Genomic DNA, 26,800 nt, shown 5'->3' on the forward strand with positions numbered 1-26,800 from the left:
ATCCATCCTTCTATTTTCCCATTCATCTATCCATCTATCTGTTCATCTGTATCCATTCATGCTTCTGTTAATCCAACTGTCTATCTATTAGTTTACCTGTCTGGCTGTCTGTTTGTTCATTTATTTGTCAAGTTTTTCTTCTGTTCATTCATCTGTCTGTCTGTCTATTAATCTATTCATCTTTTCTTTCGTTCTTCTGTCTGTCTGTCTCTCCATCCGTTTATTTATCTGTATATTGGTGTCTGTCTCTTCGTCCAGTTATTCTTCCGTTTACCTGTCTGTCTGTTTGTTCATCTATTCATCCATCTGTTTTTTCATTCTTCCATCTGTCTGTTTGTTTATTCATCAGTCTTTTCTTCTCTTCAGCCGTCATAACTGTCTGTCTGTTCATCTATTCATCCATCTATTCCCCCTTTCATCTGTCTGTCTGTTTATCTCTTCATCCAGTTATTCTTCCGTTTACCTGTCTGTCTGTTTGTTCATCTATTCATCTATCTATTCTTTCATTCATTTGTCTGTCTGTCAGTTTATCTCTCCATCCGTCTGTTCTACCGTTTATTTATCTTTCTATCAGTTTCCGTGGCTTTCTGTCTGTCTGTCTGTCTGTCTGTCTCTTCATCCAGTTATTCTTCTGTTTATTCGTCTGTCTTGTTTATTTATTCATCCATTTATTTTTTCATACTTCCATCTGTCTGTCTGTATATTCATCAGTCCATTCTTCTCTTTATCCGTCTGTCTGTCTGTCCGTTTGTCCGTCCACATACCTACCTGTTCATCCATCTATTCCTCCATTCATCCATCCATCTGTCTGTTCATCTATCCATCTATCTTTTCTTCTATTCATCCATCTGTTAGGTTAAATGCATTGTACTGAACTGCACACGTGTGTTTTTTATTCACAGCATGTTTATCAATATTTAAAAAAAAAAAAAACCTAAACATATTGTGTAATTAATACATTAATCTGTCTTGTAGTTTATGCGTCCATGCATCAGTCTATTCTTCCATTCATCCATCCATCCATCTATCCGTTTGTTAGTCTGTCTGTTTATCTATCCATCAATCACCCACAGCACACCAGCGTACTTGCAACAAGTTTCGCATATGCAAGCACCACTCTTGCGAATCTAATTTCCTCTTCTTGTTTCCACACCTTTATTTCGTTTTCCCTGAAAGAGAAATACAGCCTCTATACCCTGCATGTCATTGCTACCTGATTTATTAGTGACATTTAATTAAAATCTCTGTGTGTCGTGTTGTTTGTGCTGTGGGTCAGTGTACAGTAGACCAGATGTCTTCAGACTCTGTATTAATGCACATTATGTCTGTGTAGTGATAATGTTATCAGAGCTCAGCTGGTCGTACAACTGACGGGGTTTAATGTTCACAACGGGCTGCGTTCCTCACCTTTAAGGCAGAATTTTTCAAATGTACATGTTTGTGATGGCAGTGCACATAAAGAACTAAAGAATGTTAGTCATTGAAGAATTAGGAAGAATTAAATGGTAGTCAAAGGTGCCCGAGAACTCTTTGCTTTCCTAAAGTCTTCAAAATATCTCATTATGTGTTCAACAGAACTAAAAAAAAATTTTTTCCTACTATGGTAGCGGATGATGTCCCAGAACTCAAAATGGCTAACATTCGTCCAAATATCTTTCCCTGTGTTTATTGGAACAAAGAAATTTCACCAGGTTTGAAACAACCTGAGGGTGAGTAAATGATGACAGATTTTCATTTTAAATTTAGGTATGGCCCCAAGACAGAGACCGGAATAAAGTTCACCCAAAAACTTACCTCTGCGTCATTCCAAACCTGTTTGATTCTCTTTCTTTTCCAGAACACACAAAAAAAGATATCGTGAAGAACGTCGGTAAGCAAACAACACGGCCCTCATCGACTTCCATTATATGGACATAAAACCACTGAAACATTTCTCATAACATCTTCATCGGAACAAAAAGTACAGATTTTGAACCACGTGAGGGTGACAGGTTTTTATTTTTGGGTGAACTATGCTTTTAGCTCTTCTTTGGCTCAAAAGGAGTGCTGGATACAGGCATCGCCTTGGCTAGATGGAATCAAACCTCAGTTTTTTTCCAGGTCCGTTCTACAAACGTACAAAATCTCTCGTTTGCCCTTTTCAACATGACGAACCTCAAACACTGTCTGAGACTCAGATATGAGGTGTTTTTCTTCAGAAAGAGATTTTGCTGGCGATCTCGCTCATCTGATTGCGGTTCTGTGTTTTGACGGATAGGTAGCAGGGCAGAGCGGTTTAATTCACCGCTATGAACGGAGTCGATATGGAAATTCTGCGATGACTGGAATTGTTTAGTTTTGAGATAGTTGAGCATTACCGCCATTGTCGATTGGATCAAAGTTACGAGTCCTTGAGTTTTATGCAGATGGAACAACAGTTTTGTAAGCGGCTAACAGCAGATGAGTGTTTTCATGTCACGTACATCTCGATAAATGGCACGGTGATTTCTGAAGGTCACATTTTATAGCATGTTAACCATAAGATACTTTCACTTTAAGTCCAGCTTTTCAGCGGCTTTGCCCACTCGCGTACAAAGACGTATTGTGGCTGTATCGTGTTAAAGCTTTTAGATGGTGAAAGTGTGTGATTTTCTTTTTCAATGCTATATTTAACGATATTGCTTTTTGTACAGTATATACTGACAGCAAATCAATACTCGAGTCATATTTGAGCAGATGGTTTTGTAGGAGAAACCTGCTTATTGCAGCAAACATTAAGAGATGTTGCGTAACACTTACAAAATCTTCACTGATTGATGCATTATTTATTTTGTACTTTTTTATTTCTTCAGTCCCTCTCAGCAGATATGTGTAGCAGCTGTCTGTATTATTTTGCTAAGAGGTTGCTCAGGAGACTCGTTGTTGGTTATGTTTTGTGAGTATTAGCCTAACTTGTCTCCTTATATTCCTTGGGAGGTATAAAAATAGACACAAATGACTCAATTGTTGGCACAGTGCAGGAGCTATAAAATTAATGTGGATAGTGTAATAATTTGGTCTTGGGAGAATCTGACGAGAAAATGTTGAGCTCATTTTAAAATGGTATGTTGGCACATAAGTTTGTCGAGATCTTATCTGAAACTCTAAAGACAGATTTGGATATGCGGTAGACCCCAAAAAACCTATGATCTGGAGAAGAAGTTTGAGGGTAAACCTTGTTTAACTGTCTGGACTAACGTTGAGTCAAACTGATTAAAAAAAAGCAAATACTACATGGCCAATTTTATGCATTTGACTCATTTATTTGCTACGTGAAATGTAATGTAATCTTTTTCCATTTTAGTTTGTAGGAGCTGTACTTGTCTGATTGGAAAACAACTGCATGGGGCTGATTTCGAGATGGCCACCAAGTGAAGTGATTTCCATTTAAAAGACTTTGATACGTAGTAAAAGTGGTTTGATCGGTCTGCATCTCTCTCGCAGGTTATCTGGAATTAATATTCCTGTGCCCATAGTCAGCAACAAGAACTGGTTACGACTTCATTTCACTACAGACAACAGCCATCGGCATAAAGGATTCAGTGCTCAATATCAAGGTAGGTTTTATATTGATATTGTTCAAAATATTGCATGATTCACATTGTCCTTATTTACAGTAAGTCTCATAATTGTTATGTCATAATTTTAAATCAGTTTGAATATTTAACCTGTTGGGTGAAGGTCATGAAAACAGAGAAAATACGGCATGTTTAACATAAAGAAAAAAAAAGAAAAGGGCACATCTTTTTCAAATACAGTAGCACTAAATATTATTTTTTGGTTCTTTGGGTTGTAATATAACCTCAACATGTTATTGACAGGTTTTGTGAGAAGTATTGAAAATTAGTTTATTACATTTTTTTTATATTTGACATCTTAATTTTGATATTTTTGTAATATTTTTATTAAAGTGATTCTGGTAAGATGTTAGGGATTTCTTTTATAGTTATTATGGAACCTTGCATAACTGTAAAGAAAAGGAAACCATATTGTTTTTACCTTTTTCAAGTCATTTTGTGTCACTTTATTATTTATTTGTTTATTTTTATGTTGCTTTATAAGATTGCTTTATTTTTATTTTCGTTTTGATTTATTATTATGATTTGAGTGCTTCAAACTTATTTCAGTTTATTTCTGAGGCAACATTTCCCTTTTTTGTTTAGTTGATTTTTTTCCAATAATTTTTAGGCCAATATTTGATTTGATTTCAATAAACAGAAACGTTTTCAGTTTTAATTTTTGTAAACTAAAATAACCTCGTTTGGTGTCGCGCATATCTACTGTATATCCTGTACATACTAACTGTTCGATCTCAGTTGTAAGGAGCCTAATTCTGTTATATTTTTGTTTTGTTTTCTTGAGCAGTGAAGCGATCGGGAGATTTCAAATCGAGGGGAGTAAAACTATTACCTGGAAAGGACAACACAAGTAAATTTTCAATAAGTAAGTGTGTCTTTGAAATGTATCTCGCACACATACACACTAGAGTGAATGTTTTTCTGAAATAAAAAGGGGTGGGTGATATGACCAAAATGCTGATTCACAGTAATGCTATATATCACAATAACTTTGTCAGAAATTCAATAGAAAAGTGGGTCACATACTCTATCAAATCATCATGTGGCAATGCTTCTTTTTCTTTTTTGAGTGCTTCAGTGTTTTAGTAACTTGACAAATGAAGTGCACTTCATGTCATTTGGATATTTTCCATTCTCATTTGGAACATGACATTGACTCACAACAAATGAACAATGAATCTGGCTTCAGTGCAAACCAGGTGAAATGAAAGAGTCAAACTAACAAAAAAGGCACATAACGGGTTGAGTTAATATCCAGCCACACACAAGTTTAAGATACGCTCTCCAATTCTACACGCGTCACGCACGATTATAGCTGTTATTGAAGTTGCTCAAACTGAATCAAAGCTGTTTTCTTCTTTTCGCATTTGCATCCCCGTTAATTGTTTTAATATTCATCGCATGCTATTCCACCAGCCATGTTGCGTCTACGCCTTCAAAGCCCGTCATTTATAAAACACCAACAATATTTGTAATCCTCCCGCATGCCATGTAGCAAATGGATCAAAGAAAATTAGTGCGTCCATCCAAACCGAAATCAGCATTCTGATTAATGGGGCTTAGCCGAGCCGCGGGTCCCTCGCTCGCCGAAGCCCCCCGGAAAAGAATGTAAACCCTTCAAGCGCGCGGCTGCCCTTCAGAGGGCGCACAGGTGGTTGGATTTCTTTCCAACCGAGTTTTAATTACTCGACTGAGACGGCCATGCAGCCCAACGGCCCATCGGGGAGAGACGGACCTGGGCCGCGCGCTCCACCAAAGCCAGTGGCAGATGCCGATTGCTATCTATGGAAATGATTTGTACACACCGAGCTCTTTTTTTATGGCTTTGCGTGCCCGCTGTCGTAATGAAGCGGCGAACCCAATGATTCATTTTGCTTCAACAATGTAGCACTCCAAACACTTAATTACAAGCCGATAGAATTTTTATTAGCCTCTATTTCACAGTGCCTGCATCACAGATTTGGAAATATGAATTATGGGTGAATTATCGGGACTTAGTCAGGGCTCCTGTACACTGCCAAACACCTCTTTGTAAATGCTCGCCTTAAATTACCAGCATAGCATCGTCTCCTTTTAGACATTATCTCGCTCTAACACCTATTTATGGACGGGATATTGGGCCAGCTTGTTCCTTTGATTGACTGTGAAAACTGGAGATCTGTTAGCAGGGCTGTAAAGTATGCGTTATGTAAAGCATGATTACAGATAACGGGACGCTGGATGCTGGTTTCAGGTTGGCTTAGGTCTCCATATGCTCTCTCTTCTCCTGTAGTGAATGAGGGCATGGTCAAACAGGTCTCCAACTTCTGCCCAGACCCTGGGGAACCGGACAATGGCAAACGCATTGGAGCTGATTTCAGGTATGGCCTCTCGCTGTCTCGTTACTTCTGTGCTGTACATTTTGATTGAAATAATTATTTATTTCATTATAATGAGGTAAATTTAGTGACCGTTATATAATGGCTTTCCTGTAGCTCAGTGGTTAGAGCATGGCGCTAGCAATACCGAGGTCACGGGTTCGATCCCAGGGATTGGACAGAATTACAAACAAAAAATTGAAAGTACAATGCAATGTAAGTCGTTTTGTATAAAAGCGTCTGCCAAATGCGTAAATGTAAATTTCAATATTTAGTTTCAGGGGTGTTGCAATATACCGTTGTTGACAATAACTGTGATTATTGAAATTGTGCTAATACTTCACACACAGTATGGTAATAAAAGTAATTCACTGCCAGTATCTGGTTGACATTTGAACATTTAAAGGGGTCATATGACACGGCTGAAACGAATCTTATCATTTGTTTTAGGTGTAATTCAATGTGTATACACGATTTAAGGTTCAAAAACGCTGTTTTCCACATACCGTGCATGTTTGTATCTCCTCTTTGCCCCGCCTCTCTGAAACGCGATGATTTATTACACAGCTCATGGCTCTGAAAAGCGAGGTGTGCTATGATTGGCCAGTTCACCAGTGCGTAGTGATTGGTCGAATACTGCAAGAGTGTGACGGAAATGTAATGCCTCTTACCATATTTGGCAAGGCGAGTTTATTTATATAGCACATTTCATACACAATGGTAATTCAAAGTGCTTTACATAAAAATAATTAAAATAATCATGTAAAAATAATCACAACAATAAAACAAGGAATTTAAATAATAAATAAAAAAAATGATTAAAACAGTTTAGAATAAACTGATTATACATGAAATATAGTTCAGTCAGTTCGGACAAGGCACCGTGCTCATTCAGTAAATGCACAGTTAAAAAGATGAGTTTTAATGTTGATCGTGTTTTAGCACATCTGATCTCTTCTGGAAGCTGATTTCAGCTGCGGGCAGCATAAAAGCTAAAAGCGGATTCCCTTGTTTAGAGTGAACCCTTGGTATATCTAATGATCTAAGTGGTCTGTTAGGTTTATATTTAGTGAGCATATCTGCGATGTATTTTGGTCCTAGGCCGTTACTGGAAGCCGGTGTAGGGATCTAAGGACTGGTGTAATATGCTCAGATTTTCTGGTATTTGGAACATCAGGTACCAAAGCAATTGTGCTGACAGGTACGCCCACCTTACTTGCGTTTACATTTGGGCGGTCTTAGTCAAATTATACCACGAACTGACGTAGATTTGTGGGGGTGTGATTACACGAGGCGTTTCAGGCAGGTCTGGGTGAGCATTCGCCTTTAGATAGAATGCATCTTTTGTTCCCACACTTTCGTTTTTGCAATTTTACGTGTCAAATACATGCATGGGCAACTTATAACACACCAAAGACACAGAAAAACACGTATTCGCGCCATATGACCCCTTTAATATTTTACAATTGTTACATTTTTATGCATCAAGAAGAGTCACAATGGTTACAGTCTCTCTCTTTTCCACCTTTACTTTGTATTTTGTGTGCGATTCATTGGTGTAAAAAAAGAGAAACACAAAATAAAAGATTGCTTTCTGCCTTAAATTTGTATCTACTGTCAACTATTCAAGATGATAGGTTAAGCAGTTTCAACTTGTTTTTATAAGTTACATCAACTGACCACTGGCAAAAATGTGCAAGATTTGCAAAATAGTAAGTTGATTGTTCGGTAGTTAAACATTTAAGGCAGCAAATGATAACATAATTGGTAATCATTTTATAGAGACTTAATTTCACATTCCACTTTTCTAGTATTTTATAACATCACTTTAGCAAGAGACTCTTTAATGCCATCAACCTGCAGTAAGTGCAAAAACAACAACACCATTTTTATATCGAACACTGTGTGTCTCTATTGTTAAGTGTTGGTGGAGTGATATAATTTTTTCACGTTTGTCATCAGTGTTGGGTGTAACTAGTTACTAAGTAATTAGTTACTGTAATTTAATTACTTTTCCCTTGAAAAAGTAAAGTAAGGGATTACTCTTATTTTTCTGTAATTTAATTACAGCTACTTCTGATGTAATTAAACTAAATACTTTGTGTAATATGTGTGTGCAATAGTGGAATTGACATCAAAATTAAAAGTCTTAACTTTAAAATCCGTGCTTTAATGTATAATTCTCACATTTGTAATACTTTGGTTAGTTAATAAGACTACTTTACGTAGTTTAATATTATTTATTTGAATGAATTAAATAAGCGTTTCATGTCTATCCTTCAATCACTTAACTAATCACTGTTGATGTAGGATATAGAAAGTAATTAGTAATAAGTAACTAAATACTTTTTGGAGAGAGTAATTTGTACAGTAATCTAATTACACTATTGAATATGTAATTAATAACTAGTAATTAATTACTTTTTCAGAGTAACTTACCCAACACTGTTTGTCATCCTGGACCACAAAACCAGTCATAAATAGCACGTTTGTTAGCCAACAATACAATCTAGCCACAGGAGGTCACAAGCCAGTGTACTTTTTGTGCCGGTCCCAAGCCCGGATAAATAGAGAGGGTTGTGTCAGGAAGGGCATCCGACATAAAACTTGCCAAATCAAATATGCGAATCACTAACATGACTTCCATACCGGATCGGTCGGGGCCCGGGTTAACAACGACCGCCATCGGTGCCGTTGACTTACAGGGCACTGGTGGAAATTGGGCTACTGTTGGTCAAAGGAGAGGAGGAAGGTGTGTTAGAGGAGGAAGGCGTGTCCGTAGGCAGAGAGAGAAGAGGAAAGGCAGGAGTTTCAGACTGAAAGTAGGGACTTTGAATGTTGGTACGTTGACAGGTAAAGGCAGAGAGCTGGTAGATATGATGCAGAGGAGGAAAGTCGACATTCTGTGTGTCCAGGAGACCAGGTGGAAAGGGAGCAAGGCTAGAAGCATTGGAGCAGGGTTTAAACTGTTTTATCATGGTGCGGACAGGAAGAGAAATGGAGTAGGAGTGATCCTGAAGGAGGAGTGTGTGAAGAATGTTCTGGAGGTAAAGAGAGTGTCAGATAGGTTGATGAGTCTGAAGCTGGAAATTGAAGGTGTGATGTTGAATGTTGTCAGTGCTTATGCTCCACAAGTAGGTTGTGAGCAAGAGGAGAAAGACAGATTCTGGAGCGAGTTTGAGGAAGTGATGCAGAGTGTTCCCAGAGGTGAGAGAGTGGTGATAGGCGCAGACTTTAATGGACATGTTGGTGAAGGGAATAGTGGGGATGAGGAAGTGATGGGCAGGTTTGGTCTTCAGGAAAGGAACCCAGAAGGACAGAGGTTGGTAGACTTTGCTAAAAGTATGGAGATGGCTGTGGTGAACACGTACTTTCAGAAGAGGCAGGAACACAGGGTGACATATAAGAGTGGTGGCAGGAGCACACAGGTGGACTATATTTTATGTAGACGCTGTAATCTGATGGAGATTAGCGATTGCAAAGTAGTGGTAGGAGAGAGTGTAGCTAGACAGCATAGGATGGTGGTGTGTAAGATGACTCTGGTGGTGAGGAAGATGAAGAGAGCAAAGGCAGAGCAGAAGACAAAGTGGTGGAAGTTGGAAAAGGAAGAGTGCCGTGTTGTTTTCAGGGAAGAGTTGAGACAGGCTTTAGGTGGTCAGGAGGTGCTTCCAGATGACTGGACTACTACAGCCAAAGTGATCAGGGAGACAGGTAGGAAGGTGCTAGGTGTATCATCTGGAAGGAGAAAAGAAGACAAGGAGACTTGGTGGTGGAATGAGGAAGTTCAGGAGAGTATCCAGAGGAAGAGGTTAGCTAGGAAGAAGTGGGACAGTGAGAGGACGGAGGAAAGTAGACAGGAATATAGGGAGATGCAGCGTGAGGTTAAGATAGAGGTTGCAAAGGCCAAACAGAAAGCTTATGAGGATATGTATGCAAGGTTAGATAGTAAGGAAGGTGAGAGGGATTTGTATCGGTTGGCGAGGCAGAGGGATAGAGATGGAAAGGATGTGCAGCAGGTTAGAGTGATTAAAGATAGAGATGGAAATGTGTTAACAGGTGACAGGAGGGTGAGGGAAAGATGGAAGGAGTACTTTGAGGAACTGATGAATGAGGAAAATGGCAGGGAGAGAAGAGTAGTAGAGGCAAATATTGTTGAGCAGGAAGTAGAAAGGATTAGCAAGGGTGAAGTTAGGAGAGCTTTGAAGAGGATGAAGAGAGGAAAGGCGGTTGGTCCGGATGACATACCAGTGGAGGTATGGAAGTGTCTAGGAGAGATGGCAGTAGAGTTTTTAACTAGGTTGTTCAACGAGGTCTTAGAGAGTGAGAGGATGCCTGAGGAATGGAGGAGAAATGTTTTGGTGCCGATTTTTAAGAACAAGGGAGATGTGCAGAGTTGTGGAAACTACAGAGGTATTAAGCTGATGAGCCATACAATGAAGTTGTGGGAAAGAGTAGTGGAAGCAAGGCTAAGGGGAGAAGTGAGCATTTGTGAGCAGCAGTATGGTTTCATGCCAAGAAAGAGCACTACAGATGCGATATTTGCTTTGAGAAGGTTGATGGAGAAGTACAGAGAGGGTCAGAAAGAGCTGCATTGTGTCTTTGTAGATTTAGAGAAAGCATATGACAGGGTGCCAAGAGAGGAGCTGTGGTATTGTATGAGGAGGTCTGGAGTGGCAGAGAAGTATGTTAGAGTGGTGCAGGATATGTATGAGAGCAGTAGGACAGTGGTAAGGTGTGCGGTAGGTGTGACAGAGGAGTTCACGGTGAAGGTGGGACTGCATCAAGGATCGGCTCTGAGCCCCTTCTTGTTTGCGGTGGTGATGGACAGGCTGACAGATGAGGTCAGACAGGAATCTCCATGGACTATGATGTTTGCGGATGATATTGTGATCTGTAGTGAGAGCAGGGAGCAGGTGGAGGAAAGTCTAGAGAGGTGGAGGTTTGCTCTGGAGAGAAGAGGAATGAAGGTTAGTCGCAGCAAGACAGAATACATGTGTGTGAATGAGAGGGATCCAAGTGGAACAGTGAGGTTACAGGGAGAAGAGGTAAAGAAGGTGCAGGATTTTAAGTACTTAGGGTCAACAGTCCAGAGTAATGGGGAGTGTGGAAAAGAGGTGAAGAAGCGTGTGCAGGCAGGTTGGAATGGGTGGAGAAAAGTGTCAGGTCTGTTGTGTGATAAAAGAGTACCAGCAAGAATGAAAGGAAAGGTGTACAGGGCAGTAGTGAGACCAGCGATGTTGTATGGTTTGGAGACAGTTGCACTGAGGAAAAGACAGGAGGAAGAGTTAGAGGTAGCAGAGCTGAAGATGTTGAGGTTCTCTTTGGGAGTGACGAGGATGGATAGGATCAGGAATGAGTACATCAGAGGGACAGCACATGTGAGATGTTTTGGAGACAAAGTTAGAGAGGCCAGGTTGAGATGGTTTGGACATGTTCAGAGGAGGGAGAGTGAATATATCGGAAAAAGGATGCTGAGGTTAGAGCTGCCAGGCAGGAGGCCAAGAGGAAGACCAAAGAGGAGGTTTATGGATGTAGTGAAGGAGGACATGAAGGTAGTCGGTCTGAGAGAAGAGGATGCAGGGGATAGGGCAAGATGGAGGCAGATGATTCGCTGTGGCGACCCCTGAAGGGAACAGCCGAAAGGAAAAGAAGAAGTTAGCCAACAATACATTGTATGGGTCAAACATCATTAGGATATTAAAAAGAGTACATATTACGAGATCATGTAAATGACATTTCATGCAGTGTGTAATGTTACCGTGTATGAATGTAAGCAGTCTGCCAAGTTGTAAAGCCGAAGGTGAATGAACAACACGGGAGTCGACTCTGGATCACACAAACGAGTCGTGCCCTAGTCCGATTCGGAACCGCCACGGATTTACGTCACTACATATAGTCCCCGCCTACGTCTTGCTAGGACTGCCCGCAAAAACTTCACTCTTCTCCCCCAAACACTGTAGCTCGTGAGACCAATCACAGCAGTCTAGACCATCTGACCAATCAGATCAGAGTGGGCTGGCAGAAAGGAGGGGATTAGACGGATGATTCGCCGAACGAATCATTTGAGAGTCAGTCAAGAAGTAAGATAAGAATAACTGCCTATTACAACAAAATAATAGTGTTTTTACACCTTCTATGTACGTTAACATAAATCAAGGAATATTTACTCTTTGCTCTTTAGGAATTACCCACTCACGTTTGGTATCTCGGTAAAGCTTCGAATTTCCGCTTTCAGGTTTATTTACTCTCCACAACGTCATTACAGCGGTAAGCCAATAGAGAGCGCTAAAACAAACCTGTTTCTTCTTAGCAACGGCCTGCTACAGCACCTCTGATGGACAACTTTAAAGACGATTTTCAATCAGTCGTATCTCAGCCAAATATTGTCCTATCCTTACAAACCATACATCAACAGAAAGCGTATTTATTCAGATGATGTGTGAATGTCAATTTCAAAAAATTGCCCGTGTTTAGTGGTTAAGTGGTCCAGGGTCACATTTGGTTTGAGCAGTTCTGACCTATAATCCGTCCAAAGTTATCTTATTATGTTTATCAAACAAAATCGCAACACAACTGTAGTCAGGCTCACAAAAAAAAGACTCTTACAAGCAGATTCTTTTATTCAGTATATAAAACGACCCAATTGTATATGGTCGGGGCAGAGAAATGCGGTTCAACCACTGCGAGAAAGTTATTTTGTAAAAACATTTTCATTTTCTTCAATTGATAACAATCACAATAAGCACTCAGCAGAACATTTTTCTCTCACTACTGAACACAAAGAACTGACATCTCCTTCTCTGCCGCTAGCTGTTTCATAAAACGATGGAGACAAAACGGTGCTGAATCTCCTTCCATCAGACGGGGTTATTTCCATAACTGTGAAAGACCTGATTATATTCCTCCAGTCCTGTGACATTTGCTGTGATACGAGACCGTCTGATCAATCCGTGGGCACGCGTGGGAGAATTCCTTCATTGATTCTTGTGTTTGTTCTCGTCTGAACGCGGCAGCATCGGGGCGGCGGTTCAGTTCACCTGTGATGGAGACCATGTGCTTCAGGGATCCAAGAGCATCACGTGTCAGAGGGTGGCCGAGGTGTTCGCCGCCTGGAGTGACCACAGACCCGTCTGTAAAGGTCAGACTATCACATTCAGTAAAGCCTACCATCAGATCCACTGATGTACTGTAATCACTCCATGAAATGGTTTTGGACCATAATTGATGTTGTTTACAGAGCGTATGTGTCCTGAGAGCTTGTTTTCTAGCTTTGTTGTTTGAACAGACATTAATGAACGACTGAACGAATGACCAAACAAACGAACTAACGAATGAATGAATCAATGAACGAATGAACACAAATGAACGAATGAATGAGTGAGCACGCGAATGAACGAGTGGGCACACGAATGAATCGATAAACACAGAGAGGAATCAAATGAATCAATTAATACACGAACGAATGAGAGAACACACGAACGAATGAATACAAGAAAGAGCGAACACGCAAATGAGTGAACGCATGAACGAAAGCCTCAATGAATGAATGAACGAGTGAGCACATGAGTGAACGAGTGGGCATACGGATGAATCAATAAACACAGAGAGGAATCAAATGAATGAATTAATACACGAACGAATGAGAGAACACACGAACGAATGAACACAAGAAAGAGCGAACACGCAAATGAGTGAACGCATGAACGAAAGCCTCAATGAATGAATGAACGAGTGAGCACATGAGTGAACGAGTGGGCACACGGATGAATCAATAAACACAGAGATGAATCAAATGAATCAATGAATACACGAATGAATGAACACAAGAAAGAGTGAACACGCAAATGAGTGAACGCACGAACGAAAGCCTCGATGAATGAATGAACGAGTGAGCACATGAGTGAACGAGTTTGCACACAAATGAATTGAATGAATAAATGAACGACTGAACAAACAAGCAAATGACTGATTCAAATAATAAATGAATGAACGAATAAACACACGAACGAAAGAACACACAAACGAATGAACACACGAAGGAATGCTTCAATCAGACCATAATCTATATAAAATACACAATCCTCAAAAAAAGACGTTTACACAAAAGACAAAAATGAGGGTTTATGGGTATACAAGCACACATAGAAAAGTGTGTAAATTGAATTTCCATAGTATTACATTCGTTGCGTGCTGCATTCTGGGTCTTGTAAAAGTTAACGAGGACACAAAATGATATTTGTTATCGGATGTGATACGGTTGTGCAGTATAATTGAATAGATCTATAGTATTTACATGGTACTTCAGTGAATACCGTAGTACTACCATGGTAACCGTCCACGTGTTAAAGTTTTGTTACTGTCCGATGTTTCTGCCTGCTGAGATTTTCTTTCATGCTGTTTTGTAGTAAAAACGTGTGGGATGAACCTCTTGGGCCCTTCAGGAACGTTCACATCACCCAACTTCCCCATTCAGTACGAGAGTAACTCTCAGTGTGTTTGGATCATCACTGCCAGTAACCACAATAAGGTATAAAACTCCGACCAAACGCTTTTATTGACTGTATGACTACACCCATGAACACGCTGAGCACTTGTCGGTTTAATAACGTTCGTCAAACCTTCTTTTGTTTCTGCTCTGAGTCGTGTACCATCGTAAGGTTCTGTTTATCAATGACAGTAAATCCTGATTGCTGCGTCCAGAACTTAATCCCATATTATGGTCATTATCAAGTTTAACTATCAAGTTTTAATTTGGCTTCTGCTAGAAACTTTTCCATAATAACTACTGTACAGTATATGTGTATAAGCATTCGCATCAACAATTACACTATGAAAGGTCAAATAAAAAATCATAATGGTCGCTCTTTATATGAATGTTGTGGATGCTTCGGTTTCATTCTCCTCCGTTGAAACATCCTCACATTGTTGGAAGTTTAAGGAATGATGCGATATCAATATCTCCCGTTATTCTCCTGACTGCGGAGGCGTCTCCCTGTGTGTAAGACACATTACACCTCATCTTCCTTCCCCGCTGCGCCTCAACTATTGAAATAAATGCAGTTTGGGCTTTAAACACAGCCTATTCTTTACATGTCTTCTCATTATCGCGTTACAGGTGCGGAACAACCTGCCTTATGTTTTCGAAAACGTTTTTTTTTTTTGCCTGTTTCCTGCCAAGCCATTAGACGCTTGCAGATTCATGTCTTCAATTGGTGCTAAATATGTGCCCTCCTCCAGTGCGAAATGCAAATGAGCTCGAACAGACATCACATTATTACCTCATTTGTCTTCGCCCGATGGAATTGCAAAGTTCAAATTTTATTGCGGTTTTCGCGTGCCCGTTATTAGAGACCCATGGGCAGCTCATTGGAATTATTATTGTGTTAACACAATAAATGAAGTTAATATATGAACTTAAGGGGACAGAGCAGAACTCTTTTTTTCTTTTACGTGATCCGCAATGTGTTCATTAGTTTGCCCATAAATACGTCAGTTAGAAGGGTACAGAGGAGAATTTATAGCATATATAGATCCAGACCCCACCCATGAAGGCCAGGGTAACCGACTGGGCGTATCACATGTGTCTAATGCGATAGTTCACCCAAATATGGATTTTTTTCATGATCGTGTCATTCCAAAACTGTTTGACTGTCTTTCTTCTGTAGAACACGAAAGAAGATATTTTGAGAAATGTCTCGGTGGTTTTGTGTTGGTACAATGCATGTCAATGGGCTCCCAAATTGTTTGGTTACCAACGGTCTTCAAAATATCTTCTTTTGTGTTCTGCAGTAGAAAGTCATTCAGATTTTGAATGACATGAGGGTGAATATATGACGAAAGAATTTTTGACTGAACTGTCCTTTTAAATATGCAAAGGTGCAATATTTTTGTCGTTATCAAACTAAACGCAAAAGCGTGTGTCTCCAAACACACCGGGGGGCGATTATGTAAACAGAACATTGTTAATGTACAAGTGAGCATTGGACATAATATGGAACAAGCCGAGCATGTCGTTCGACTGTTTACTTCCAGACCTGATTGAAAGCACTTTCCCAGATTTGTTTTGTCTCGTAATTGATGCATTGCTTTCTCGGCTCCCAAGTCCCCGGTGAATTTTTCCACTTATAGCTCTGTGGTACAACAAGACCGCTGAGGGTACGCAGAAACAAAGCGAAACGCACAGACGACATACGCTGCAGCCAAGTAGCGACTCCCTTGTGCTCGTGAAGATCTTGTTTATTAAGAATAGTATGTTTCGTTTATATTTGATGGTGGCTGAAGCACTCTGGAATGGAGAAACTTAATTAAAAGGCACAGTTCTCATTCTGTCTGATTGAGACCGCATAGAGAAATCCCCACCGGCCCTGATGCTTCATTGATTCTTGTGGCTTTCCATTAGAAATACTTCTACCGCTAATGCACGGATGCTTTTTTCTCTTTCCCGTTGCAGGTTATTCAAATCAATTTCGAAGAGTTCGACTTGGAGCTCGGATACGATACGTTGACCGTCGGAGACGGCGGAGAAGTCGGGGACTCGAAAACCATCATACAAGTGTAAGCTTCATTGTTATCGGTTGCGAATACAAATATTTGTTCTGAAAAGTTTTATTTTTATTTGAAACCATGTGCTGGTGTGGACCGAAAAAGAAATTTTATTTTTTGGGGAAATTTATTTTTACATATATTTTTTATTATTCATAATATATATCTATTTATTGTTTTCATTTAAATGCCGGTTTTGTTGTAAAATAAATTAATGTGTCAGCCGAATTATATTTGATTATATTTCAGACACTTTTAATACCGATAGCTTTCATAATAATGCGAGTGATTTTGTTTGATTCATGGTTACTATCGTAAACTAAAGCTATTCAATTATTTCTATTAATCGAAATCAAATATAATATTATTACAAATTAATATTGAAAAAGTTTAACTAAACAAAAATTGGATATTCGAAAACTCAAATACGATTTAAAATTAGTTTAGGCACTATCTGGACATAAAATAAAATAAAAACTAAACTAAACCTGAAATACAGTAAACATATATAAAACCTATATAGCACTATTAAAAATAAGTTAGTAATAAGTTAGTAAAAACACATAAACATTTCTATAATTAACTATATATTAATGTATATATTTATTTTGTTAATTTTTTTCTCAAATTTTAAGGAAGCCGAAATAATACTAAAATGAAAACAACATTGACTCTGATTTGATTTGGCAGTATAGACAAAGTACAGTGTGTTGACAGTACGTCGAAATCTAATCTCAAACAAGCAACGAATATCCTGATTCTGTGATGTTGCCGTCTTTAAAATAACCAGCTTTAACAGTCTTTAGCTTAGTTTTTGTATTTTTGTTCAGCTGTCAGCTGTTATAGCAATAGCATGCGAGCTACAAAACCATAACAACTGCCAAGTTTTAAATCCTCTTTTTTTGTACATCAAGTTTTCGTCTTTCCTAACACCTTCTGGCAGTCAGGAGGAAATCTCAGGCAGTCTCTTCAGTGAATGTCTGCGGCTGGCTCCTGGTGCATTTACCTGGAGCTGTGCCAGACCCGAATCCATTTAACACTCACACAGCGTTCTTCAAGGACAAAAGCCCTCTCACTGCCAGAGCTCGAATACATACAGTGTACTTCAATTAAAGCCTTATGTCATCTGTATACATTTTATGATTTGTGTACTTGTAAAGCATCCCATGTCCATGTGCTTTTTCTCTGTCTTATTTCTCCTACTCGCAACTGTAAGATTATGATAATGATGAGGTTGATCTGTTGGGTCAGATTTTGTGAAAAATTGATGTCATTTGACTTAAACCCACATAAATATAAGTTTGTAAAGTAACCTGCAATTTTATGGTTCAAACAGAGATGGCGATAGAGAGGCAGTAGTTAAGAATAACACACACTTAAAGTCGCAAAACGTAGCATATTTATAATGTTAATAGTGTCACGGTACGTCAGTATGCTGCATTCACACCTCTCTTTTGTTGACTCTGTATCGACAGGTTAACAGGCAGTTTTGTTCCCGATCTAATCGTCAGTATGACCCATCAGATGTGGCTGCACCTGCAGTCGGATGAAAGCGTCGGCTCTATTGGCTTTAAGATCAACTATAAAGGTGAGCCTGTTTTCTGCCTGAGCTGCTTAAAGCGGTCACATAAATCACAGCGCTGAATCAAATGCTCTGCCGCTTCTTTCACAACACCTCTCGTCTTTCACCCTCCCGCAGAAATTGATAAAGAAAGCTGCGGGGACCCAGGCATCCCCCTGTACGGGCTCCGAGAGGGCGGCGGTTTCTCCAACGGAGACGTACTGCGATTCGAATGCCAGTTTGGATTCGAGCTCATCGGCGAGAGAATGATTTCCTGTCAGAATAACAATCAGTGGTCGGCTAACATCCCCATCTGTATATGTGAGTGCAACATTGACCATTCCTTATGGGGATTCTGTCATTATTTAGTGTAGTTGAAGGCTTGATTCGCACCGAGTGATTCAATGTTTACTCAATTGCACCGCGAGTCACGTTTGATCTGCCAAGTGCAAGAATGTTAATGTAATGTTAATTTACCCATCCTTACCCTGATAGCACACATACATCTGGTTTACGTCTATTTGACGTCTGCATTTACATCTGCAAGACATCTACAATACATAGTTTGCTCATCTGCAATACGTCTCGGAGATGTCTGCTGTCAGACGTCATATAGACATCTAGAAGATGTCTGTAAGATGTTTATGATTTAGAATGGATGTACAACAGCTCTTTCTAAGATGTTTAGCAGATGTTTTTAAGCAGCAGATCTCCAGATCTTTAGCAGACGTATTACAGACGTTCAGACGTCTCCGAGACGTATTGCAGATGAGCAAACTATGTATTGCAGATGTCTTAAAGATGTAAATGCAGACGTCAAATAGACGTAAACCAGATGGATTGTGCTATCTGGGTATGTTGTTCCAAAGCGAAATGTTTTTACTGTATTCCATGGAGCTGAAAAGCAGACGCTGAGATTAATATTTATCTGCACTTTTGTGTACACCATGTTACAGTTTTAGGCCCAAAAATCGAACGTAAGTGTAATGTCGTAAATGTTTAAGCAGCAATATCCGGTTAACACTCAACTATGGTTACCAGCGCTCTCTCCTTCTACCTTAATTTGTATTTTGATTCGTTTTTACTGGGCAAAAAAAAAGAAAACCCCTTAAATAAATAATGAATTTGACTGATAACATATATTTTTAATTTTTAATAAATTTCGTCAATATTGCGGTAATGGTGTTATCAAGGTTACGTTACAATAATTGTGTAGTAAAAGTCTGATATTGTGGCAGTCCTAGCCACACCCACTCGTTTATATACCACGGTATACAATTCTGCAGATATTGTGATTAGGGCTGAAACGATTCCTCGAGTAACTCGAGTTATTCGAATACAAAAAATCATCGAGGCAATTTTTGTTGCCTCGAAGCCTCGTTTAATCCATTTAACTACAGTACACACGTAGCACTGCGTTTCCCCACTGACCGTTATTACTGACGCACAGCCCGCTAAACTCTGTTCATGTTACGGGGTTCTCAAGTCTCCCGCATTCACCTTGAGACACACGCATTTTAGTCTGTTCACACGCTCACACGTATTTCTCATGCTGATAAATAAGTGATAGCTTATTGAAATGGTGAACTGCTATTTTACTTGGTTTTAGTCTATTTTGCGAGTGAATCTTGTTTTCCAGCTGCATTGAGTCCATCAAACTAGATGCGGACTTGTGGACTCCGAATCATGTTATTTACACATTTCATCTGTCTGTTCTGCGTGTCTGCGTGAATGAACTGCACAGTTTAACGTGCTACACGGGTGATGCTCATGAATTTGTCTGCGTCTGCGCTTTATGAGGACATGAACTTCACCTCCAGAGTTGCTCTGAGAGTTTATTTCAGAAAATTTTTCTGAGTGAAGCTAATGCACTAAAAAATAAGCGTCTTCCGACGACCTGCCAAAATAAAAGTCCGGGTAACTCGGTATTTTTATGTGGACAAATATATTACTATTTAATATTAAAAAAAGAAACTAAAACTAATTTAGATAAACTAAATGCATCATGCATAAGCTGAAGTTAGTTGTTTAGCTTTGAAATTATTCTTTCTATTTTTATTAATGTTTCATATGTATACATTTGTATTAGGCCTATATTGCATTTTGAATGTAATATGGCAATGGAATGTACTAAATGGGTTTAGTTCTCACAGATATGAATGTATGCAATTTCAGCAATAAATAAGTTAATTTTTCTAAAAAGGAAAGAAATTAGTTGTTCATTTTAAGAGACCTGTCTTATTTTCTCTTGTATATTTAGTATTGCTCTTTAATAAAGAAAACGTACTTATTATCCGAATACCCGATTAATCGATGGAAAATCAGTAGAATACTCGATTACTAAAATAATCGATAGCTGCAGCCCTAATTGTGATAATATTGTTATCAAGATCACGTTACAATAACTGTGTAGTAAAAGTCTGATACTGTGGCAGTCATAGCCACACCCACTCATTTATATACCACGGTATACAATTCCGTAGATATTGTGAACATATTGTTATCAAGATATCTTTACAATAATTGTGTAGTAAACGTCTGATATTGTGGCAGTCCTAGCCACATCCACTCGTTTATATACCACGGTATACAATTCCGTAGATATTGCGATAATATTGTTAACAAGATTACGTTACAATAATTGTGTAGTAAAAGTCTGATATTGTGGCACTCCTAGCCACACCCACTCGTTTATATACCACGGTATACCGTTCCATTGATATTGCGGTAATGTTGTTATCAAGGTTACGTTACAATAATTGTGTAGTAAAAGTCTGATATTGTGGCAGTCCTAGCCACACCCACACTTTTAAATACCACGGTATACAATTCCGTAGATATTGCGATAATATTGTTAACAAGATTACGTTACAATAATTGTGTAGTAAAAGTCTGATATTGTGGCACTCCTAGCCACACCCACTCGTTTATATACCACGGTATACCGTTCCATTGATATTGCGGTAATGTTGTTATCAAGGTTACGTTACAATAATTGTGTAGTAAAAGTCTGATATTGTGGCAGTCCTAGCCACACCCACACGTTTAAATACCACGGTATACAATTCCGTAGATATTGCGATAATATTGTTAACAAGATTACGTTACAATAATTGTGTAGTAAACGTCTGATATTGTGGCACTCCTAGCCACACCCACTCGTTTATATACCACGGTATACCGTTCCATTGATATTGCGGTAATGTTGTTATCAAGGTTACGTTACAATAATTGTGTAGTAAAAGTCTGATATTGTGGCAGTCCTAGCCACACCCACACGTTTAAATACCACGGTATACAATTCCGTAGATATTGCGATAATATTGTTAACAAGATTACGTTACAATAATTGTGTAGTAAACGTCTGATATTGTGGCACTCCTAGCCACACCCACTCGTTTATATACCACGGTATACCGTTCCATTGATATTGCGGTAATGTTGTTATCAAGGTTACGTTACAATAATTGTGTAGTAAAAGTCTGATATTGTGGCAGTCCTAGCCACACCCACACTTTTAAATACCACGGTATACAATTCCGTAGATATTGCGATAATATTGTTAACAAGATTACGTTACAATAATTGTGTAGTAAACGTCTGATATTGTGGCACTCCTAGCCACACCCACTCGTTTATATACCACGGTATACCGTTCCATTGATATTGCGGTAATGTTGTTATCAAGGTTACGTTACAATAATTGTGTAGTAAAAGTCTGATATTGTGGCAGTCCTAGCCACACCCACACTTTTAAATACCACGGTATACAATTCCGTAGATATTGCGATAATATTGTTAACAAGATTACGTTACAATAATTGTGTAGTAAAAGTCTGATATTGTGGCAGTCCTAGCCACACCCACTCGTTTATATACCACGGTATACCGTTCCATTGATATTGCGGTAATGTTGTTATCAAGGTTACGTTACAATAATTGTGTAGTAAAAGTCTGATATTGTGGCAGTCCTAGCCACACCCACTCGTTTATATACCACGGTATACCGTTCCGTAGATATTGCGGTAATGTTGTTATCAAGGTTACGTTACAATAATTGTGTAGTAAAAGTCTGATATTGTGGCAGTCCTAGCCACACCCACTCGTTTATATACCACGGTATACCGTTCCGTAGATATTGCGGTAATGTTGTTATCAAGGCTACGTTACAGTAATTGTGTGTAAAAGTCTGATATTGTGGCAGTCCTAGCCACACCCACACATTTAAATACCACGGTATACCGTTCCGTAGATATTGCGGTAATATTGTTAACAAGATTACGTTACAACAATTGTGTAGTACAAGTCTGATATTGTGGCAGTCCTAGCCACACCCAATCGTTTAAATACCACGGTATACCGTTCCGTAGATATTGCGATAATGTTGTTATCAAGGTTACGTTACAATAATTGTGTAGTAAAAGTCTGATATTGTGGCAGTCCTAGCCACACCCACACATTTAAATACCACGGTATACCGTTCCGTAGATATTGCGGTAATATTGTTATCAAGGTTACGTTACAATAATTGTGCAGTACAAGTCTGATATTGTGGCAGTCCTAGCCACACCCAATCGTTTAAATACCACGGTATACCGTTCCGTAGATATTGCGATAGTGTTGTTATCAAGGTTACGTTACAATAATTGTGTAGTACAAGTCTGATATTGTGGACACCCAATCGTTTATATACCACGGTATACAATTATGCAGATATCGTGATAATATTGTTATCAAGATTACGTTACAATAACTGTGTAGTAAAAGTCTGATACTGTGGCAGTTCTAGCCACACCCATTTATTTACATACCTTAGAACACAAGTGAAAGAAAAACCGATCACTTTTTTCTGTCGCAGTGGTGTATGCCTTCATTCCACACAACCCTAAACGGTGTCATTCGCTCTCATGTTTATCAAACATTTAATGTTTTTAGAACCTGACGCAATCGCAAATTCTCTCAAAAGCAGCCGTCTTAGGTCACAACCATCATAAACACCGGCTGCTTGTCGCATCTGAGAGTTTCACCATCAGGAAATCTTTATTAATAGGCGAGTTCTTTGACCTGCCTGCGTGAGAGCTCATTATGAAGATAAGTGCTGCTGAACCTTTGAATCTTTTGGAGTAGATAAGACACATGTCTAAATGAAATCATGTCACGAGGTCGGACTAATTAAAACCGCGCTTTATTTCGCCTTGTAAACAAAATGCCTGCCGTGCTGTTAAATATATGGCTAACAGCTTCGAGAGGACAGCTGCACGCCGAAAGATAATAAGAGAGTAATTCTTTGGGAACGAAAGCGACGTTGTGCCACAGAGAGGTTTTCTTTGGAGGGTTTTAAACTCCTGATACCTGCACAATACAATTTAATACCATTACAGCTTTGATTACAACACAATACACTTTTAAGGGAACAGGTGCAGCTTTCAAAAGATTTCAGTCCTGTCTGATGCTCCGCTGTCGAACGCCAGCGTGTTTATTGCTTAACAGGGAGCAGTGAGGAATATTGGCAGAGCTGATACCTTTTACGTGAACGTGAAATGGCGCTTGCATAACATTTTTAGCCCTAATCTGGCATGTTTGTGAATGCAACAAGATAACTGAGACTTTTATCCATCAGTAATGATTGGATTAATGGAGTCGGGGGGTTTGATGGGAGGCGTTAAAAAGTTGATTACGTCACTACATTTAAGTTAAAGAAGCTTTTTATATACAGGCATGTTAAAATTGATCAATTATACTAGCGATGTTTATTTGACGTTAATTTGACTGACACGGCATCTTCTTCCATCTCTCAGTTCCATGCATGTCCAACTTCACGGCAACGATGGGTACTGTTCTGTCCCCGGACTATCCGGAAGGTTACGGCAATAACCTCAACTGCGTGTGGTTGATAATCGCTGAAGCGGGCAGCCGTATTCATCTGGCCTTCAACGATTTTGATCTGGAGCCTCCTTACGACTTCCTGACAGTGAGGGACGGAGAACTCACCGATGCTGTGGTGTTGGGACGCTTTTCCGGAGCGGAGGTGCCATCCCACCTCACCAGCAACTCCAACATCCTCCAGCTGGAGTTCCAGGCCGATCACTCGATGTCCGGACGCGGTTTCAACATCACTTACAGCAGTGCGTGTCTCTCTGTTTTAACACCACTTGAAATTACACGCACATTTGAGAATTATGTAGTGGACAAATAAACGTTAAACAAAAGCAAAAACATTCTGGATTATAATATTTAATGCATTCACAGCTCTGCATTCTCTCAAACAACTTCATGAGCTGCTTTTTAACAAGACTACATAGCTCATCTTATTTAGCATTAATCTTTAGATCTAAAATCAGATTTTCAGAATTATTTTCAAACATAATATTCATATTCATTACAAAGACAGTATTATATATTCATTATATATGTATATGTATATATATATATATATATTAGGGCTGTACTGTATTAAAGAAAAATGTGATATGCCATAGCTTGCTACATAATTTACACATTTTAAATAATTGATCATTTATTATTTGGTTGTTATATCACTTCCAGTTATATTTAAAAATGAGAATATTATAACCAAAAGAGTTTTTCAGAGAAAAAGCATTACTCGTGATCAGTGTTGGGTAAGTTACTCTCAAAAAGTAATTAATTACTAATTACTAATTACATATTCAATAGCGCAATTAGATTACTGTACAAATTACTCTCTCCAAAAAGTATTTAATTACTTATTACTAATTACTTTCTATATCCTACATCAACCTTGATTAGTTAAGAGATTCAAGGATAGGCATGAAAGGGCTCTTTTAATTCATTCAAATAAATAATATTAAACTACATAAAGTATTATTATTAACTGACCAAAGTATTACAAATGTGAGAATTATACATTAAAGCACAGATTTTAAAGTTAGACTCTGAATTTTGATGTCAATTCCACTATTGCACACACATATATTACACAAAGTATTTAGTTTAATTACATCAAAAATAACTGTAATTAAATTACAGAAAAATAAGAGTAATCCCTTACTTTACTTTTTCAAGGGAAAAGTAATTAAATTACAGTAACTAATTACTTGGTAACTAGTTACACCCAACACTGCTCGCGATTACACGCATCCTGAATAAAAGTTTGTGTTTACATAATATTTGTCTGTATACTGTGCATATATATTTTTTATTTATTAAAACATACACATGTATACATATTTAGGAAATATTTACATGCATTTATTTATATTTACCTTTAATTTAAATTATATATAAATGTTCATACATTTTTATATTTTTCTTAAATATGTACATGCATGTGTATGTGTTTATAAATACAAATTAATATGCAAAGTTCACAGTAAACACAAACTTTTATTCTGGATGCGATAAATTGCAATTAATCGTTTGACAGCCCTAATTACTACAACTTCTGAAAGTGAACAGACATGTTTTACTGTAGTACATAAAAACTAAACTATCTAAAAACGATCTATTTATCGACAAAAACTAATATAGCAATATGCAGATGGTCATTTTGATATATCTTGCAGCCCTAGTATGTGTACATTGTTATTAAATTAAGATAAGCTTTGTTAATGTTTTTTTATTAATACTTCTCTTAAAAAGATGATCGTGTGATTTTAGGCCAAGTTTTTGCTAAGATCATTTTTGGAACACAAGTGTTGTCGTGTTGTCTGATACCAAACAGGCTGTTGGTAGGACAAATGGAAGGACATATTTCCTCGATTTAAATCGTAAGCCATTTATCCATCAGCATCAAACAGCCTAATCCTGTTCGCCGAACATCGTGCCATCAGCTCGGACGGAATAATCCGCAAATGCGCGCTTGACATACGAAACACTTCTGATGATTACCCACAATCCTGTTTTTTTAGAAATTCCATTATGTGTCTGCTGTTTTCCTTCCATTTGATTAAATCATGTCTCAAGTAAAGGGTTCTGTTTTTTTGTTCAGCGTTTGGACACAACGAATGCCCGGACCCCGGAGTGCCCATGAATGCCAAACGCTTTGGTAATAATTTCCAGCTGGGAAGCTCCATTTTGGTGGTGTGCGAGGAGGGTTTTATTAAGACGCAGGGCTCGGATACTATAGTGTGTGAACTGGAGGCGGGAAAGGTGATGTGGGGCGGACTCATCCCCAGATGTGAAGGTACGTTTCAACGTGTTTGTGTTGTGTAAACGTTTTTTTGGAAATTCATCTTTTGAGCTTGCAGAGTTCCTCATGTCAAAACCTGCAGTCATTTCTAAATGTCCCTGTAATTGACCAGAACGTCATATCATTCAGAAGGATTGTTATGAATGTTGAAATGGTTTCTTTATTGCTCTTTCTCTTCTAAAAATAAAGTTTCCAATTAGAAGCCAAATTGATTTTACACAATACCCCTTTGAAATGGGCCATATCACTCTTTTTTTATCATTCTTTTCTTTCCCTGAGGTCCACTTATAACATTAGGAAAGATTTTGTACTAAATATGTGGTCATTTGGTTTTATGAAGACCATTTCTCACCCTCTTGTTGATCATTAAACGTGGATTTTTTTGCAGCTGTACTTTTAAAACTTCTATGCCGGCATCTATTTCACATGTCAGACGAGAAACGGTTTTATGCCGCACTGACTTGTGAACTGCTGGTTTGTTATCGGGACCTTTCATAACAACTTCTTTGCATTATTTTGTGAAAAATGTCCTGCAGGCATAACATTAAAGGGACAGTTCACCCCAAAATAAAAA

The 26,800-nt window shown here is 38.6% G+C and overlaps 1 protein-coding gene across 5 annotated transcripts in view; it reads left to right on the top strand.

Annotated features, from left to right (window-relative positions):
• The window catches only part of csmd3a (CUB and Sushi multiple domains 3a), a 235,512-nt gene that overhangs the window by 57,847 nt on the left and 150,865 nt on the right, over nucleotides 1-26,800 (top strand). For 3 of the 5 annotated variants that reach the window (XM_057339366.1, XM_057339370.1, XM_057339369.1), the window contains exons 6-15: nucleotides 3,463-3,575; nucleotides 4,381-4,461; nucleotides 5,869-5,956; nucleotides 12,967-13,091; nucleotides 14,359-14,480; nucleotides 16,404-16,507; nucleotides 17,971-18,083; nucleotides 18,195-18,377; nucleotides 23,855-24,181; nucleotides 26,026-26,220. In XM_057339366.1, coding sequence (XP_057195349.1) covers nucleotides 3,463-3,575; nucleotides 4,381-4,461; nucleotides 5,869-5,956; nucleotides 12,967-13,091; nucleotides 14,359-14,480; nucleotides 16,404-16,507; nucleotides 17,971-18,083; nucleotides 18,195-18,377; nucleotides 23,855-24,181; nucleotides 26,026-26,220 — 1,451 coding nt within the window. The remainder of the gene's footprint in view (nucleotides 1-3,462; nucleotides 3,576-4,380; nucleotides 4,462-5,868; nucleotides 5,957-12,966; nucleotides 13,092-14,358; nucleotides 14,481-16,403; nucleotides 16,508-17,970; nucleotides 18,084-18,194; nucleotides 18,378-23,854; nucleotides 24,182-26,025; nucleotides 26,221-26,800) is intronic. The other 2 variants (XM_057339367.1, XM_057339371.1) reach the window with 1 other exon arrangement.

This window comes from Triplophysa rosa, linkage group LG8 (assembly GCF_024868665.1).
Source record: "Triplophysa rosa linkage group LG8, Trosa_1v2, whole genome shotgun sequence".
NCBI lineage: Eukaryota > Metazoa > Chordata > Actinopteri > Cypriniformes > Nemacheilidae > Triplophysa > Triplophysa rosa.